Here is an 18,966-nt window from a genome sequence, read left to right on the forward strand (position 1 = left end):
CTTTTACCATCACAGCTTGCATTTAACTGAAAAAGCTGATTCGCAAAGCTAATTTGATCCAAGCAGAGAAAAAGGAATTTTGGACATTCACCGGTAAAAGTCGACATTAACCATATTTGGACATTCACAGTAACACATTCATAGAAGTAGTAAGATTGATTGGGTGTCAATTTGGTTTAAAAAAGAAACAGCGTATTTTGATATCATTTTTAAGGAACGTGCCACCGGTATTTTTGAAGAAAATAATCTACTGGAAAAAGCATGCCATATTTAAAAGTTTTAAAAGATCAGCATCGAATGATTTGATCGATAGCGAAAAACAAACAAACAAACGTTCAAATGGGGATAAGTCCATATATTAAACAGTGAAAATAGATACAAAAGTCTAGATATTTCGACCACATATACAGCGATCATCATCAGCAGAAATACTAATGTATTTAAAATAGAAACTAACATATTTATACAGAATAAAATAATAACTTCCGGTTCATTCACTAGATTTGTCTGATAGAGTTCAATAACTGGGGTCATCTAATGTCTTGATTTGTAAATTTTCTTCTTTAATATTGCTTAAATGTAAGCTGAATCTCTAATCAAGGTGGCAAGATCTTCTTCGTCTTCTAGTTGCAAAAGAGATTTTGTTGAATTTATAGTTATATACTACGAGCCCAGTTATTGAACTCCCCCAGAAAAATCCAGTGAATGAACCGGAAGTATTTATTTTGTTCTGTATATATATGTTACTTGAATTTTAATGCTTTAGTATATCTGCTGATGACGATCGCTGTATATATGGTTGAAATATCCAGACTTCTGTATCTGTTTTCACTGTTTAATAAATGGACTTTATTTATTCGTCACAGAAAGTCAGTGTGGTCTCGGAAAAAAAAACCTAATTTAAAGTATTACGTCAAAAACAAAACCAAAATTACTCCCGAAACGCTTTTGTTAACGAAATCAAACAAAGGTTGCTGCAACACTTCACCTTTCCCAGGCAGCATATTTCTAGTTCATGTTATTTTACGATTTCACTTCATTATTCCAAACTAAACGTAAATCTTACACGGAGTAAAGAGCAATTAGTACAGCTAAGACGATGCAGCATTAACACCCCCATATCTTCGTTACTGTGTTGACCCTGACGGTCAAAAAGAAATGATCTTGCTTTATTTATTGTGCTCATGCTCAGTGACTATAAGATATAATATTTGAGATCCTTTCACCTTATTTTTCACATCAGAATTGTTAGCGCTGTCATGGCATTAAGAATAATTTCGTGATTAATCTTATAGAAGACAATCTGAATAGAATCAAAACTAATGGAAAAAGAACCTTTAAAATCCATATTAATGACATATTATTTCAAAATTCTCGAATAAAAATTACAATTCCACAAAGTCTAGACTTCCCAGAGTGTGTTTCTGTTAAACCATCTTCTTAAAGCATCTTATGATCTGGTAGCTCTGTTACTGTCGGTCCCATAGGATAAGCAATACCACCAATGACAATCTTTGGCCCAGGAAAAGCTCTGAAAAACACATTTGCTCCCCGCTTCAACTGATTTTTTTGCCTGAGGTCGCGCCAGCACTCATACCAGTTTCCGTACAAAGGAGCAAAAGGGGGCAAACCAGCCACAATCCTAAAAAGTAAGAGAAGACTTTAGAACTACAAGGACACTAACATTGACAAGTAGGACATACACTAACAACAATATGTAAGTCTCCAGGACTCAATAGTCAGTTACAAAATCTGAAGTTTCAGCGCTAGTAATTGGGCTGAAATTAACTGGCTCCCAGCCGTAACTTAAGAACAGACATAAAGCGATAATATTACCTATTGGACGGTGGGTAAAAGAACACACGCATATGCTTAAAAGCACGAAATGATAATTTAGTGCTTTTAGTTTTGTCATTAATTCACAAAATGTTTTTGCGTTCTAAGCTCTGACTGAACTTATAATATATGCACAGCTAAGTAGCCAGGTAAATCAAAAGACACTATGTGTTGCCGGATTATCAAAATGACCCATCTGGAATATCTCGAGAACGACTTAGAATATAAAATTGAAACTTTCAGGGAGTGTTGAAGAGGGGAGTGCAAAAAGATATATAGTACTGGCTTATCAAAATAACCTATATGCTAAATCTTGAGAATAGCTTGGGGTGTCAAGTTATAACCATCAGAAAGTTTAGGGGAAGGGGGTATTTAAGGTCAATTTTTTTAGGGGGGATTTTTCTCCGATCCCCACAAACATTTTTGCTCTATATACCCCTATGGAACCTATAATATATTTACAGCTCTTTATCGACATATATCAAAAGGCATCATGTGTTGCCAGGTGATCAGACATGTGCATTTGAAATATCTGGGAACGGCTTGGATGATCAAGTTGAGACTTTTAAGGAGTCTATGTGTGTGGGGGGAAGTTTAGTTAGGAGATAGATATTCACTCGAGGGAGGGGGCAAAGGGAAAGGGTTTAGAGATTTTGGCTTATAATCTGTTTTTTCTTTCTTTTTGCACAATGACCCCACGGAACTAGGATCGAAAGTAACCAAGGGTGACCAGAATATCAAAAAACGTTTATGGAATATCTTGGGAAGAGCTTGGGGGATCGATTCGAACTTTCAAAGGGTACCGGAGGGCCAAGTGTACCTCAAGATTTTACATGGGAGAGAAAATATGCGGTGAATCGAGAGAGAGATCATGTATTCAGGTTATCAAAATGGTGTACCGCTACACCTCAGGAAAGACTAGTGAGAATGGACCTAAAAGTTTTGGAGAGTTGGGAGGGAAGACCCAAGGCGACTTCACCTTTTGTATTTAGAGGAATGGAATGTCAGGATCAACCGATGTACGACTCTTATTCACCTAAAGTTTTGGAATTATTAGCACAAGCCACCAGTAGAGATTTGGATCTATTCATGGAAAAGTAGAAAGGTAAATCAAACGGCAGCATATTCACCAAGACCGTCAAAGAAGGGCATTTGTAATATCTCCAGAAGAACTTGGTATTGGCTATATCGGTTAGCGAGACTCAAAAATGGGTCCTAATTTTGCTTCGTCTCTGATAGGCTTGTAACGTAAAGGGCATGTAAACAGGTTCACACTGAACTCAATGTAAACAAAAATATTTTGAAGATTGGTTGAATAACATCTGAAACTGGGCAACAAGTTTTTGTTTCTGAGATTGGCTGTGAGTTACAGGGTAGGAAAGTCAGAGACAAGAGGACCCCAATGAAGAAAAAGGTTAGGGAAACGTTTTTTTCTTTTTTTTTTCTCAAGAAACCCAAAATCACCCGAACTTATTTGTGTCCTTTCAACTATTAGCTAACTGGGAATATAACAAATGAACCTAAGAGAAAAAAGTGATTTAAAAAAGTGAGTTTTTATTACTTATAAAATCCCGAAATGGGCCATACATTGTCTAGAACGATCAGAATGAAACCTTGGGGGTAAGTAGACTGGACATTAGTGCCCTTAAAGAAGACGATAAATTTTGGAAGGAAATGTGGTTAAATCGATTCTTAGTACGTAAAATCTGATTTTTGTTTTGGCCTAACCTGCTTTAAAATTTAGGCACGTAGATACCTCAATTGAAATTCCAGGACCAAGTTTTTCCTTGTTTTCAATTGAAAACAAGGAAACAAATCTGGATGATGTGATTCGTAATGTCAAAATTTTTATAAGAACAAAACACAACTCTTAAATGAATAACCTTGTCAAGAATCTATTTAAACAAACAAACCATTGCGACGGAATATGATATAGAAAATCATTTTATATAAGATGATGTATTAAAATAGATGTATATTTTAGGGGGTATGCAGGATGGGGGTCAAAATTGCTTCAGCCCTATAAGAGACAAAAATTACAGTGATATTTAATTCATGTGAATAATAATCCCCCTCACCATCCACCCAAATTTCTATAGTAAAATATTAGTTAAAACTTTATAGCCCCAAAATGATGCTGATCGAAAATTCTGACAGAATATTGAAATTTTGTCTAAATCTTAAATTGCAATCCTTAATTTCTAAGCGGAGAATCTGAAAAAAGAATACAGATATTCCTAATACTAACCAATAGTAGCATGATATCAATAAAAAACAAACGAAAATCAATTCAAAAAACGTTTCCCAAAATAAGTTCGTCAAAGGAAACAAAAGAGCCATATTAAAGCTTATGACGAAGAGAATCAAAGCTATAATATAATAATTCAAACATAATATGAGCAGAAATTACTATAAATGACTAAATGAAAACAAAAACAAGGAGAAATGAAAATGAACCTTCATATCGAACATATAGGTAACAGATAGCCTACGTAATACATAGGAAGGCAATATATACGTATACAAATAAATCCTTTCTCTCTCCATATCCAGTCCACGTTTTGATTACAAATATATCCCATTTCTTGTAAATAAAGACAAATATTTTTATTCTTTAACCAGTATACAGGTGAATAAATGAATTCTAAAATGAACACAAATTAAAATAACAAGCAAATAAAACTAGAAGCGATTAGTAGGCAAAATACGAGTAGGCCTACTGCCCCCTAAACCTTCTAAATGCCACAGCGTCATTTGCTCTTTACTGACAAATTATATTTTAGATATTTCTCCTTTTATAATTACCCTGTTGTAACAGAGTGGATTGATGCTTGGCTTGGCAATACGGGGTAAAGTGTTCGATCCCCGCCGCAGCAACGTTGGGCGACAATCTTGCTACTTGTCCCTGGAAAAAGCCCCAGCAACTGAAACGTCGGCTCTATACCCTATGCGCCAGCAATGGCTCTGGAGGATCTTTATCCTTTTTCGTCTTTTAGTGATTATAACATTAAAGTATCAAAAATTATCTATACTTCCAAGAATCTTATATCATTAAAATGGTAATAATTGTGTATGAACATACTATTTAAAAAAAACGGCATTATTTTTTTTCTGAACATTACCGCGCTAACATTTTCATTTTAAAAAAAAAAAAAAAACAGATCTAGATAGGTCACGACTCTGGGGATATTCGTTTCTCCCTCCCAGCACCCCTAATATTTTTCATAAATCGTCTGCTGATTGAAATTAGAGACCTAACCGCGAAAACAAACTGTCAAGCTCAAGATAGATAGTTGGTTCCAGACTTTACAAGGATGAAGAGCATTCACATCACTACTATTCTTAAACATTTCGAGCTGGTTAATATTACATAAATTTGTATGCAAGAAAAGTCACACATTAAATGAGGCCATTTCTTTAGAACAATTGTATCTTCGACAATTTTTATTTGACGGTGTGAAAAAACAATCTAGATAGATCACGACTTTGGAAAAATTCGTTTAGAGTCTTGATTTTGAAAAAAAAAAATTTTCACTGAATGACGCTACATTTATATGCGTTTCTTATCATTCTGTTCACTTTACTATCATGTAAAAGCGTGCTTAGCAGAGTGTGAAACAAGTCGGACTTCTAATATGCAGGTCACGGTTTCAAATCTTGCAATGGTCGAAGTTGTCATAGGAATGCTTTTTCCATAGTCTAATTTTTCTAACGTTTTCATATGAAGTCACAAATAGTTATAACAAATTTTTATGAAGACGAATGTCTGTACTAGACATTTTAAAAAGCAAATTACGATTTAATTGGATTGCCAACAATATAATAATCTATCGGTATAAATATACAAAAGGAATTGCCGGATAAAAGGCAGTGAAAGCTAAGTTCTTAAAAAAAACTGTCTTTCTTTTTACCGACCGAAGTTCGTTCCTGTGTTACTTAATATATTATTAGCGGGAGGCTGGCGGCTTCAGCGCCGGGCCCCGGCACGCAGAAGGCTTGTGCACATTTGTTTCTCTAATTATGTAATAGCACAATTATCGCGTTATTCTTTAGTTTTAAGTCCTTCCTGGTGACGCATCAAAAATCCTCCGTTTTATAGGATTCATTTACTCTTGGGACTCGTTGTGATTTTTACTGTTGATTCTCTTCTAATCGCAGATTTCGTTTACGATTCAATGTGATCATCCGCAACGTGATCACCCATATTCTAACCGCAGATTTGTTTGTCTGTTATTTTAATTTGGGATACGTTGTGGTGCTTGAAATCTAATTTCGCATGTTGTCGAATTACCTCAGACATTTTCACATGCCCTTTTCCTTAGCTGTTCGGACTAAATTAAAATCGTGTAAAATTTTTAATGACGTCATATATATAAAAACATTCTTTCCCAGCTTTTTTCTAGTATTCATATTTTTGCTTTAATTGCGTTGTTATATAATTCAGTAACAACCAGGCATTTCCCAATGCCTTTGTCCCCAGAAATATCTAAATTGCCAAACGCATTGGCATAATCCTCGTTTTATTGTTTTGTTTTAAGTTATAGAGTGGCAAATCAGCGATTTCAGTTGAAGTAAGAAATTACGATGTGAATTCGATTCTTCCTTCCTATTTGTCCTTCACAGAAGCTAACATAACACGTTCCTTATTCCATTATAATTCTTAAAATTATTATTTAAATTACGTAATAGCATAATTTTCGTGTTATTCTTTAGTTTTGAGTCACGTTTTCGTTTTCAATTCAATGTTATTTTTGCTGTTTCTTGTTCCTTGCCAGTAGAGTCCTATGTTCCATTCTAGACCTTTATGTTCCTTCCTGTGCTATTCTGGGACTTTACGTTCCTTCCTATGCTATTCTCAGGGTTTATGTTCCTTCCTATGCTATTCTGGTCCTTTACGTTCCTTCCTATACTATTCTATGGGTTTATGTTCCTTCCTATGCTATTCTGGGCCTTTACGTTCCTTCCTATGCTATTCTGGGTCTTTACGTTCCTTCCTATGCTATTATAAGGGTTTATGTTCCCTCCCGTGCTATTCTAAGGGTTTATGTTCCTTCCTATGCTATTCTGGGCCTTTATGTTCCTTCCTATGCTATTGATAAGAATTTCATAAGAATGTACGTCGTGAGTTCACGTGCACAATTTTTTTTCTTAAAAAACTGGTATGGTATAAAGTAGTCCAACATGTTGTGGGAGCATGCACAAAATTATGTAACTCCACCAGGGTGTTTTTCGAGTCAACATCCGTTTTTTTTCGTCCTTGAGATTCTGTATAAAATGTTCATACATTAGAGTTTAATTTTCATTATGATTTAACATATCCTACATAGTACACTGAATATTATTAACTTTGAAACAATGGATCCTTCAATTGTCAATGTGAGTACAGCTTACTGAATTTCTTAATTTATTTCAAAAAAAAGCATTTTACCAGTAAATTCAAATTTCAGGGGGACTTAGCCCCCCTCCCCTCCAAAAATACAAACCTTAAAATATGATGAGTATACTCTGTATACTATTTTACTATACTATTTTAGTATACTAAAATGAGCTTTCTTTATCGGCTTAAATAGAACCATCTGTGTTTATAATCCATGTTACAAAAAGGATCAGTTTTAGAAGCAGACTTTACAGGCTTGTGTTATCGCATATATTAATAACACATGTGTTCGTGTTATTCAAGACACGTTGATTTTGTCTTCTTTTTAAGGATGAGGATTCGTACAATCCTCATCCTTAAAAAGAAGACAAAATTTAGTATGGAAAAAACGATTCCCTTTTTTACAGAAGAAAAAATTAGTCTGCACAAAGAATCCCCCTCTCCCCCCTCCCGCTGCATCAAATCCAATACAATGATTTAAAATATAGATCTAAAAAATAGTCAGCCATAAATATGCTATAATTAAAAGCTAACCAAACACTAAACTTCAGTGGTGCGTGTCGGAATGACCACATTAGTTTTCTTGTCAAAGGATATACGTGTCTACACAAAGAGTCCCCCCTCCCCCTTTACTTTTCATTCGAAGATATAGTTTTTTTTTCACCTTACAATGAAGGTGTTAGATTTGATACATTGCCCCCTTCCCCGCCTTATATTCTTATAAAAGCCTCTTAATCATCTATTAAACCCATTTGCTTTCATCAAATACATTGAAAATAGAATATCTCGTTTTAATTTGACAAAAAAAAACTCTTTGTCAACGTGTCTTGAATAAAAGGAACACAGGTGTTATTAATATATGCGATAACACAAGCCTGTAAAGTCTGCTTTTAAAACTGATCCTTTTTGTAACATGGATAATAAACACAGATGGTTATATTAAGCCGATAAAGAAAGCTCATTTTAAAAGCATGAAGGGGAAAATGACATTTTTTGAACGAAAAGAACTATTTCAAAACAATTACAATTGTAAACAAAGGAGGGGGGAGGAGGGATTTTATTTACATAATCGAAAAAAATAGAATACTTTGCGTTTTCTAGCGAGTATACTCATCATATTTTAAGGTTTGGGTTGTTGGAGGGGAGGGGGGGGGCTAACTCCCCTTGAAATGTGAATTAAATGGTAAAATGCTTTTTTTTGAAATAAATTAAGAAATTCAGTAAGCTGTACTCACATGGACAATTGAAGTATACATTGTTTCAAAGTTAATAAAATTCAGTGTACTATGTACGATATGTTAAAACATAATGAAAATTAAACTCTAATGTATGAACATTTTATACAGAATTTCAATGACGAATAAAAACTGATGTTGGCTCGAAAAACACTGGTTGAGTTACATAATTTCGTGCATGCTCCCAAAACATGTTTGACTACTTTATACCATACCAGTTTTTAAAGAAAAAAAATTGTGCACGTGAACTCACGACGTACATTCTTATGAAATTCTTATCAATAGCATAGGAAGGAACATAAAGGCCCAGAATAGCATAGGAAGGAACATAAACCCTTAGAATAGCACGGGAGGGAACATAAACCCTTAGAATAGCATAGGAAGGAACGTAAAGACCCAGAATAGCATAGGAAGGAACGTAAAGGCCCAGAATAGCATAGGAAGGAACATAAACCCTTAGAATAGTATAGGAAGGAACGTAAAGGACCAGAATAGCATAGGAAGGAACATAAACCCTGAGAATAGCATAGGAAGGAACGTAAAGGCCCAGAATAGCACAGGAAGGAACATAAAGGCCCAGAATAGCAAAGGAAGGAACATAAAGGCCCAGAATAGCACACGTGCACAATTTTTTTCCATAAAAAACTGGTATGGTATAAAGTAGTCCAACATGTTTTGGGAGTATGCACGAAATTATGTAACTCAACCAGAGTGTTTTTCGAGCCAAAATCCGTTTTTTGTTCGTCCTTGAGATTCTGTATAAAATATTCATACATTACAATTTAATTTTCATTATGATTTAACATATCATACATAGTACACTGAATTTTATTAACTTTGAAACAATGTATAGTTCATTCGTCAGCGTGAGTATAGTTTACTGAATTTCTTAATTTATTTCCAAATAAAAATCGTTTTACCAGTAAATTCAAATTTCAGGGGGGACTTAGCCCCCCTCCCCCTTCCATCAATACAAACCTTAAAATATGATGAGTATACTAGCGAGAAAACGCAAAGTTCGCCTTTTTCCATTATGTAAATAAAATCCCTCCTCCCCCTCCTTTGTTTACGATTGTAATTGTTTTGAAATAGTTCTTTTCGTTCAAAAATGTTCTTTTCCCATTGTGCTTTTAAAATGTGCTGTCTTTTTCTGGTCTAAATAAAACCATCTGTGTTTATAATCCTGTTACCAAGAGGGGTGATTTCAAAACAACATTGGCATGCGTCTTATCGGGATTAAGAAAACGAAGGATGGAAATTTGCGATTCAAGACTCGTTGACAATGAGTTTGTTTTTTGGCCAAACTAGACGAGATAATCCATTTTGAATTGTATTTGATGAAAAAAAATGGAATTCACAGATGATTAAGAGGCTTTTATAAAAATATATGGCGAGGAAGGGGGGGGCAATGTATCAATTCTAACACCTTCATTGTAAGGTGAAAAAACAAACTATTTCTTCGCATGAAAAGTAAGGGGGGGGGGTGAGTTCTTTGTGCAGACACGTAGTATAACCTTTGACAAGAAAACTAATGTGGTCATTCCGACACGCACCATTGAAGTTTAGTGTTTGGTTAGCTTTTAATTATAGAATATTTATGGCTGACTATTTTTTAGATCTATATTTTAAATCATTGTATTGAATTTGATGCAGCGGGGGGGGGGGAGAGGGAGATTATTTGTGCAGAATAATTTTTTATTATTTAAAAAAGGGAATTGTTTTTCCATACTAAATTTTGTCTTCTTTTTAAGGAAGAGGACTTCTACAATTACTCTCCCTCTGAAAAGAGAGCTAAGACTAATGGCGTTACTCCAATGAAACAAGTGGAGATATGTGGCCCATTGGGAGCCACTCACATCCATTCCAGACCGGCACTGCCTGCCGAAGACCCACCCATGCCAACCCCCATGCAGCCAGGTCGAAAGCTGAAAAGAGAATGGATGGTGGCTGACATGATGGTGAACCCCAATGGTCCAGCGCCCCAAGCCAGTGAAATCGCAGTTGCCAACACATCTATGCAAGAAATGGATAGCACCGTCACATCTATCTCTCATCATGCTTTATCAGGACCATACGGCACTCAACTAAAGTTTGAATTTGAAAATGTGAGCATTTTTACTTTATTGCTATTACAAGTAGTAGATTTGTAAAAAAAAGGAATCTGCTTCTAGTCTGATCGCTATTTTTTATGGATGACTAGATTTGTAGGAAAAAAGAGTCAGGTTTTTTTTAATGAAGTGTTAAGACAATTATTGAGTTGATGTTTTTTTTAGGAATCCTCTTCCTTAAAAAGAAGACAAAATTTAGTATGGAAAAACGATTCCCTTTTTTACAGAAGAAAAAAATAGTCTGCACAAAGAATCCCCCTCTCCCCCCCGCTGCATCAAATCCAATACAATGATTTAAAATATACATCTAAAAAATAGTCAGCCATAAATATGCTATAATTAAAAGTAAACCAAACACTAAACTTCAGTGGTGCATGTCGGAATGACCACATTAGTTTTCTTGTCAAAGGGTATACGTGTCTGCACACAGAACTCACCCCCCCTTACTTTTCATGCGAAGAAATAGTTTGTTTTTTCACCTTACAATGAAGGTGTTAGAATTGATACATTGCCCCCCCCTTCCCCGCCATATATTTTTATAAAAGCCTCTTAATCATCTTTGAAATCCATTTGCTTTCATCAAATACAATTGAAAATGGATTATCTCGTCTAATTTGGCCAAAAAACAAACTCTTTGTCAACGTGTCTTGAATCGCACATTTCCATCCTTTGTTTTCTTAATCCCGATAAGACGCATGCCAATGTTGTTTTGAAATCACCCCTCTTGGTAACAGGACTATAAACACGGATGATTTTATTTAGACCGGAAAAAGACAGCACATTTTAAAAGCACAATGGGAAAAGAACATTTTTGAACGAAAAGAACTATTTCAAAACAATTACAATCGTAAACAAAGGAGGGGGGAGGAGGGATTTTATTTACATAATGGAAAAAAAGCGAACTTTGCGTTTTATAGCGAGTATACTCATCATATTTTAAGGTTTGTTTTGCGGGCGGGGGGAGGGGGCTAAGTCCCCCTGAAATTGGAATTTACTGGTAAAATGCTTTTTATCTGGAAATAAATTAAGAAATTCATTAAACTATGCTCACGTTGACAATTGAACTATACATTGTTTCAAAGTTAATAAAATTCAGTGTACTATGTATGATATGTTAAAATATAATGAAAATTAAATTGTAATGCATGAACATTTTATACAGAGTTTCAAGGACGAATAAAAAACGATGTTGGCTCGAAAACCAGTCTGATTGAGTTACATAATTTCATGCATACTCCCAAAAGATGTTGGACTACTTTATACCATACCAGTTTTTTAAGAAACAAAATTGTGCACGTGAACTCACGACGTACATTCTTATGAAATTCTTATCAATAACAAAGAAAAACCAGTCTGCTTAAGTTATATAATTACGACCATACTCTCAAAATGTGTATACTCTCAAACTCTCAAAATGTCTTCCTATAGGACCGGTAGAAATGTCTTCCTATAGGACCGGTAGAAATGTCTTCCTATAGGACCGGTAGAAATGTCTTCCTATAGGACCGGTAGAAATGTCTTCCTATAGTACCGGTAGAAATGTCTTCCTATAGGACCGGTAGATATGGTAGTTAGACCTCTACTCTTGCCCTTTTCTTTAGCTGTTCGGAGTTATTTGTCATCTTGTGTAATTTTGCATATATCATAGATACTAAAATCAATTCCTCTTTCCTGTTTATTCTTCACAGACTCGCAAATAGTAAACTAACACGTTCCTTTATTCCATGTAATTTTTTTTGTCTAATGGCCACAAATTTCGCTGTGGAACATTTTCGTTTGCAATTAAATACGATTTTTGGTGTTTCTTGTTCCATGCCTTTTTTTAGCTGTCCAGAGTCATTTGCCATCTGTTATAATTATGCATGCATCATAGCTACTGAACACGATACAACCACTCCTGGGGGGGGGGATGATTTAATATATGTCCTTGAAATTTGCTCATAAATGAAGTCACTCGTACGAATTTTTTTTCCAAAATTAAGGCTCTAAACGAATTTTCTCAAGATCCTGACCTATACAGATCGTTTTTTTCAGGCCTGAAAATCTCAGGGTGTCAATTAAAAAAAAAAAAAAAAAAAAAAAAAAAAATACAGCCGTTTTCAAGGAAAAAAAAATACAAATAAACAATTATTCATCTTTTAAAGAGGTAGAACCAGGAGACCGGCGGCGAAGCCGCCAGTCCTTGGCAGGCTTGTTTATATTGATTCTCATTGTCGCTTGTCTTCCAACCGAGGTTGTTGTACCAGTGAAGCAGCATGTTCATTTGTATTATCCTCCACTTCTCGCATTTTCGTGTAACCTTAGTCATAGTTGTTAGTGTCTCGCAATATTTTTCTAAAAGATCCATTAGGATACGAGAGATCCCATAATTTAAAGGATATGCAAGGCTTTCTTTAACAGCTTCATCGGGGTTTTTAAAAGTGCATTTGGCCACCTTCGTTTGCTACTCTTTCCTCGAACAAATAAACGTTCAATGGGGATAAGTCCATTTATTAGACAGTGAAAACAGATACAAAAGTCTGAATACTACGACCACATATACAGCGGTCGTCATCAGCAGAAACACTAAACTATTAAGATTAAAACTAACACATTCGATTTCTGACAGAGTGGGGGGGGGGAGGGTCCTGTAAAATAGGGAAAGTTTCTTATGAGGCAGCGGTAGGCATTTCATAAGATCAATATTCACTCAAAATGAAACCCAATCCCCGGACAATTTATCAGAAAATGATGACCAAGAATTTAAATTTTTGGCATTTCAGACCCATCTTACCGACAATATTTTCATTATAAATCATTTTTCTAGGGTCACTGCATTGATCCACATCGTGCAGAGAGATAAGTGAGGTTTTTTAAATTACCTTTTACCCGTGTACAGTAGCCAGGAACATCACACCTAAGCAGAACACTGATTTCTGCAATCCACAGAGCCTCAGTTTTAGCCAAAATAAGGTCAAAACATCATAAAACCGATAAGCCTTGTAAAAATCTATCAAAGTCGACAGATATAGGTCAACAAGATGATGCGTTTTGTTCTTAAGTAAGATGTTGTGAATTTTAAAATAATTTTTTTTGTTGCCTTTGTATTGTAAATAAAATAAAAATACGTAAGTAACATGTAAAACTTTTAATCAAGACAAACTGAAAAAAACGTTACCATTTTTCTTTGTCTTGATTAAAAGCTAAACCTTCACTTTATTTACCCCGGGCTGTAACCTACTTTTTACAAAAGAATGAAAAAAAACAGTTACCACCCTGAATACGAAAGGAAGGTTTCATCCATGTCATTACTCTGATTTTTACTGACCTTTTACTAAAATCTTACTAGAATGTAAAACATGTAGCCGGTTGTTAAAGTTAGTGCATTTGAATGTGCATATTCGTTCTCTTTTCAAAAAAAAAAAAAAATTGAAAAAAAAATACAAACAGGTAGACATATAGAGACGACACGCACAGAGACGACGCACACACAGAGAGACGACAAACACATAGAGACGACACACGCAAAGAGACGACACACACACAGAGACGACACAAACACAGAGACGACACACGCACAGAGACGACATATACTTAAGTAAAGCATAAGTTAAATATTTGCAAAAAGTGTGGGAGGAGGGGGGAGGGTTGTCAGCTCCAATTATATTTAGGGTAATATCTGTCTGTTTTTAAATTTCACTCCGCTCTTTTTTTTTAGGAGAAATTATTTTGTTATTTAATTATCCAGAAAATTCCCAAAAGAATGGACGAATACTATGCAAAATAGAACTCACACTCCCCCCTCCCAAAAAACACACCAATCTGGCAACAAATATTAAAAGACATGTACAGGCTAAATACATTCAAGAATTATTATAAGCTAGACAATTGGAAAAATGTCACCCCAAAAAATTGGAAGATGGAAAACATTTAATATAGATAATTAGCATTAATGACGAAAATTGCTGCTACTATATTTCCGAAATCCAATTTCTTTGAAGTACAGGTATGAAATTATATAATATCTAAGATATATCTAAGCCAATGACGAACTATTACAGTCGACCAAAACAGTTAATCTGCCTCCCTTAAAATGCTGCTTATCGAGTTGAGATAATTTCTAAAAACAGACCGTGTAAGACATTGTAGCAAATGGCCTTATCCTTTTGTATTATTCCTATGATTTTATCGAACTAAAACTTTATCTTACAAACAACAGAAATTGTCAATAATAATCCCTTAAATCAGAACAGCTAAGTAATTATCAAACGTTTTCGCCCCCAAGAAAGAGCATTTCTGAAATCCTTAACGGCGAAAAATAGTTATTAAATCCTGAGTAATAAAAAATAGATCCTGAAAACTGAGAAGAGAAGTAAATAAATCATTGCAATGTTCAAACTACAACAGAATACAGCCAATTGTTACCTTGAGTTGTTAACAGCCATCGTTGTTGACACAACATGGAAAGGATATGTGAATGACGTAACTAGAACCTAGAAATAAGAACATATGATGTTACTTCGTGGGCAAAAATATCAAGCTATAATTTTCATTAGTAAATATATGTACACTGGGTATTTCATTAGTAAATATATAATACACTGTGTAACAACCAAAAAATCGCCAAGGGTTTCTCAAGTGATTTAGACTAAATTTTGATGTTCTGAGTCCGATTATCACATTCATTTTGCTCTATCAGGTCAGCTTCTTGAAGTACAGCCATAGGCCTACCTGACGAGTTAAACATATGATAATATCAGGGGTTCAGAGTAAATCATATATTTTTAAAGAATATATTGAATTATAATAATAATAATAATTTATTTGTGCCCGCTCATTCAAAAAAAAAAAGGAAAGCGGAGTAAGGAAAAGGAGAAAAGAAAAACAAAAACACTTCAACACCAAAGAATAAACTCAAACAACAACTTCTTCATTCGCACTCGTAGATAAGGTGTAGGGGCAGAAATTCGCACAAAGTTTCCATTGCCCTTTTTTCAGCGTTTCTTTCGGAGGATGGCATAATGTCAGTCGGTCAACCATATTTTGGGAACGCAGGATGAATGTGTTTCTTTCACGGAGCGGATATCTAAGTAAAAACTTTAGAAGCTTGCAGTAGATTGACCGGAGTTTTAGTCTATCAGTTTGGGTGAACCAATCCCAAAATGGTGATACATAGAGCACGTGAGGGAGAGCAACTGTTGCATAAAGCTTTGCAAGAATCTTCCTGTTCAGGATAAACTCCAAAGAGACAAGTTTGCCGTAACTTGATCGAATACTTTTGGATATTTATCTATTATCAATAAACGTGAACTTCTTATATCTTGACCTTACGTTATTCCCAGATACTTCATAGAATTTCCTGGACAAATTTTTGTTCGTCCCATCTTTACATATGTATTTTCACTGCATAGTTGCTTTCTTGCCGAAGAAGTAAATTCCAGAAACTCAGTCTTAAGTGCGTTAACTCGTAAACCAATACTTTCATATCCAGTAATCAGGCGGTCAATATTCACTTGCAGAGAAACAAGATTGCAACTTAGCATTAGCAGGTCATCCGCGTACGAAAGCAGGCTAAGGTCGCAAAGATTGATGCTAAACCCTCCGGCAATATTCTTTTTTATTTCAGATATCAGGGTGTTAAACAGGATAGGGCTTAAAACAGATCCTTGTCGAAGACCTCGGAAGAGTCTGATCGGTCTACTCAGAAGACCCCCGGCCATTTTAACTTTCATAAGACTCCTCGAATACCAATATGACAGAAGTGCTACAACATGTGCACTACCCCACATTCAAGTGACTTTAGAAGTACCTGGGACTGCACAACCGAGACAAAGGCAGCCGAAATATCTACACTGCACATGAAGAGGGAAGACTCCAGTCTATGGGCTTTATCGATAGCTTTCTTTAACAATCTATGCAAAAACGCGCAGCTCAGATTTCGGCAGAACCCAAACTGTCGGTAATCTAGTCTACACTTTCCCGAAATTTCTGGAAGCAGAGGTAGCTCCAGGACTTTACTTAGAACACTAGACACGGTAATTGGTCTTTATCGTTTGCACAGGTTTGGGTTTTCCCTTTTTGGGGATATTTGACAGTACTCCGGCGCAAAATGAATCGGGGACCATTCCAGTATCGACACACATCTGGAGCAGGAGAGAGACGTGTTCAAACAATAGGTCTGTACCGTGCCGTAGGTTATCCGGACAATCCCGTCAAGACCAGGTACTTTTCCGCGTTTTAACTTACTCACTATTTTCACTACAGCGGATTTCGATATGACAAAGGTATTTCGCACTTTTAATAGGGTTTTGAGTTTTTCATCTAGACATTTGTTACAATCCTGCTCCAGGCTGGGGTCTTTGGAAACGAACACTGCAGAGTAATGCTTCACCCATTCATCCTCCGGAATATCATAGGAGCACGTTTTAGCACTAGTCTGAGATCTTTTGTAGAGCTTCCACATTACATTCGGATCTTTTGCCGCCTGTTCAGAAACTTTATCAGCTTCTTCACTTTTTAATTTTTCAGTTAGATTAAGATAATTCTTCTTCGTGCTCCGAAACAACTGGATGATCAGCCCTGATCGGGGCTTGTCGGACTCTTTCCAAATGTACCACAATTTTGCTCGTTTTTTCGCTTGTTTTACCAAAGGACACTTGTCCAACCCTGGTTTCTGAGAACCAGGACGGACCTTCCGGCTAAGGATGGCTAACTTATCAGCGGGTTTCAGGGTGTGGCAAATTTCATCACAGTGGAAACTTATTGCGACTGGGTCTCGTACACCGTGTAGTAACAGCTGATACGGCGCTTTAATTTTACTCAAGATTGTGTCACAGGTGTATTGATAAAGCACGGTGTCTGTCTTTTCCCACTCAGCTTTTGTAAAGTGTGTATCGCTGCTCTGGTGGCGGCCGACTGAAATGGGATACAAAACGATAGACCCAAATCATCACTGCAGGTATGGTCGGAATCAACACTGACCCTTTCCATTAGTGGGAAGTTTGTTACCACGTGATCAATGTTACTCGTAGATCCACTATTGTGTATATAGGTAAACTGCTGATCTTTATCACAAACAGATACCCCGTATGGTGATGCTGCTAGAAGAATGTCTGTTAGTTTACAAGGTACAGATGGGTTGCACTGGAAATCTCCACAGATTAGAAAACGTCTGTTGCCGATTCCGCACAGGAGTCTATTGCTGACTACACGCTTCGGCATAGCGTTTCTCAGAACGATCTTTATTCAGGTTTGTTGGAAGATATACATTGACGAGGAAAAAGTTAGACGGCCCAACATATAACATTATGTTATTTCCCTAATATAGCTGCATACGTGTATGTGATTGGAAGTTCATTTAATTAACTCTTAGCCAATCAAATTGATTCTAAATTTCATTGCCTGACAATAACCAGCGTTTTCTATTTCTTTCACTTGACTGATATGGCTTCGGCATGACGGTCATGCAGGAATGATCCTGACATTTTCTGCTACATCTTTAGAGATCATGCACTGTCAGTGGACAGGAGGAACATCATAGGATTTGTAAAACACGCCTAGAAGGCTTACTTTGAAGTCAAACAGGGTGGCCAAGATATGTCTTGGGCACCACACATAGTCTGTAAGACTATGGTGTCTTACACCGTATGGTGATGCTGCTAGAAGAATGTCTGTTAGTTTACAAGGTACAGATGGGTTGCACTCGAAATCTCCACAGATTAGAAAACGTCTGTTGCCGATTCCGCACAGGAGTCTGCTTAAACGACTACACGCTTCGGCATAGCGTTTCTCAGAACGATCTTTATTCAGGTTTGTTGGAAGATATACATTGACGAGGAAAAAGTTAGACGGCCCAACATATAACATTATGTTATTTCCCTAATATAGCTGCATACGTGTATGTGATTGGAAGTTCATTTAATTAACTCTTAGCCAATCAAATTGATTCTAAATTTCATTGCCTGACAATAACCAGCGTTTTCTATTTCTTTCACTTGACTGATATGGCTTCGGCATGACGGTCATGCAGGAATGATCCTGACATTTTCTGCTACATCTTTAGAGATCATGCACTGTCAGTGGACAGGAGGAACATCATAGGATTTGTAAAACACGCCTAGGAGGCTTACTTTGAAGTCAAACAGGGTGGCCAAGATATGTCTTGGGCACCACACATAGTCTGTAAGATGTGCGGGGAATACTTCGGGCGGTAGACAAAGGGTGCAAAAACTTCACTGAAGGCTGGGATTCTGATGGTTTGGAGGGAGCCGTTACACCATGCACCGGATTGTTACTTCTGCGCCATCAATACTACTGGCATCAACTGGAAGAACCGACAGAGCCTCCAGTACCCCCACCTTCCGTCTGCCTGCTGTCCAGTTGCTCACTCACTGCGAATAGATTCCTGTATCAGCGTTCACAGAGCTTCCCG

The 18,966-nt window shown here is 36.2% G+C and overlaps 1 protein-coding gene across 1 annotated transcript; it reads right to left on the minus strand.

The window, feature by feature from the left end:
* Positions 1 to 1,338: 1,338 nt before the first annotated feature.
* Positions 1,339 to 15,054, minus strand: LOC148945253 (mitochondrial carrier homolog 2-like). Its single transcript, XM_089099286.1, has 2 exons — positions 14,961 to 15,054; positions 1,339 to 1,642 (listed from the first exon to the last, which is right to left on the minus strand). The coding sequence occupies exons 1-2, from the start codon at positions 14,978 to 14,980 to the stop codon at positions 1,441 to 1,443; spliced, it is 222 nt and encodes a 73-aa protein (XP_088955412.1). The 5' UTR covers positions 14,981 to 15,054; the 3' UTR covers positions 1,339 to 1,440.
* Positions 15,055 to 18,966: the final 3,912 nt, after the last annotated feature.

Source organism: Artemia sp. Qi Xiang Cuo, chromosome 13 (assembly GCF_049724085.1).
Source record: "Artemia sp. Qi Xiang Cuo chromosome 13, ASM4972408v1, whole genome shotgun sequence".
NCBI lineage: Eukaryota > Metazoa > Arthropoda > Branchiopoda > Anostraca > Artemiidae > Artemia > Artemia sp. Qi Xiang Cuo.

Bases quoted from the DNA above. Each gene is read 5' to 3' on its own strand.
- LOC148945253 (XM_089099286.1), bottom strand. From the start codon at position 14,980: ATGGCTGTTAACAACTCAAG. The intron at 1,643-14,960 runs GTAACAATTGGC...CTTACTTTTTAG, and splicing joins ATGGCTGTTAACAACTCAAG to GATTGTGGCTGGTTTGCCCC.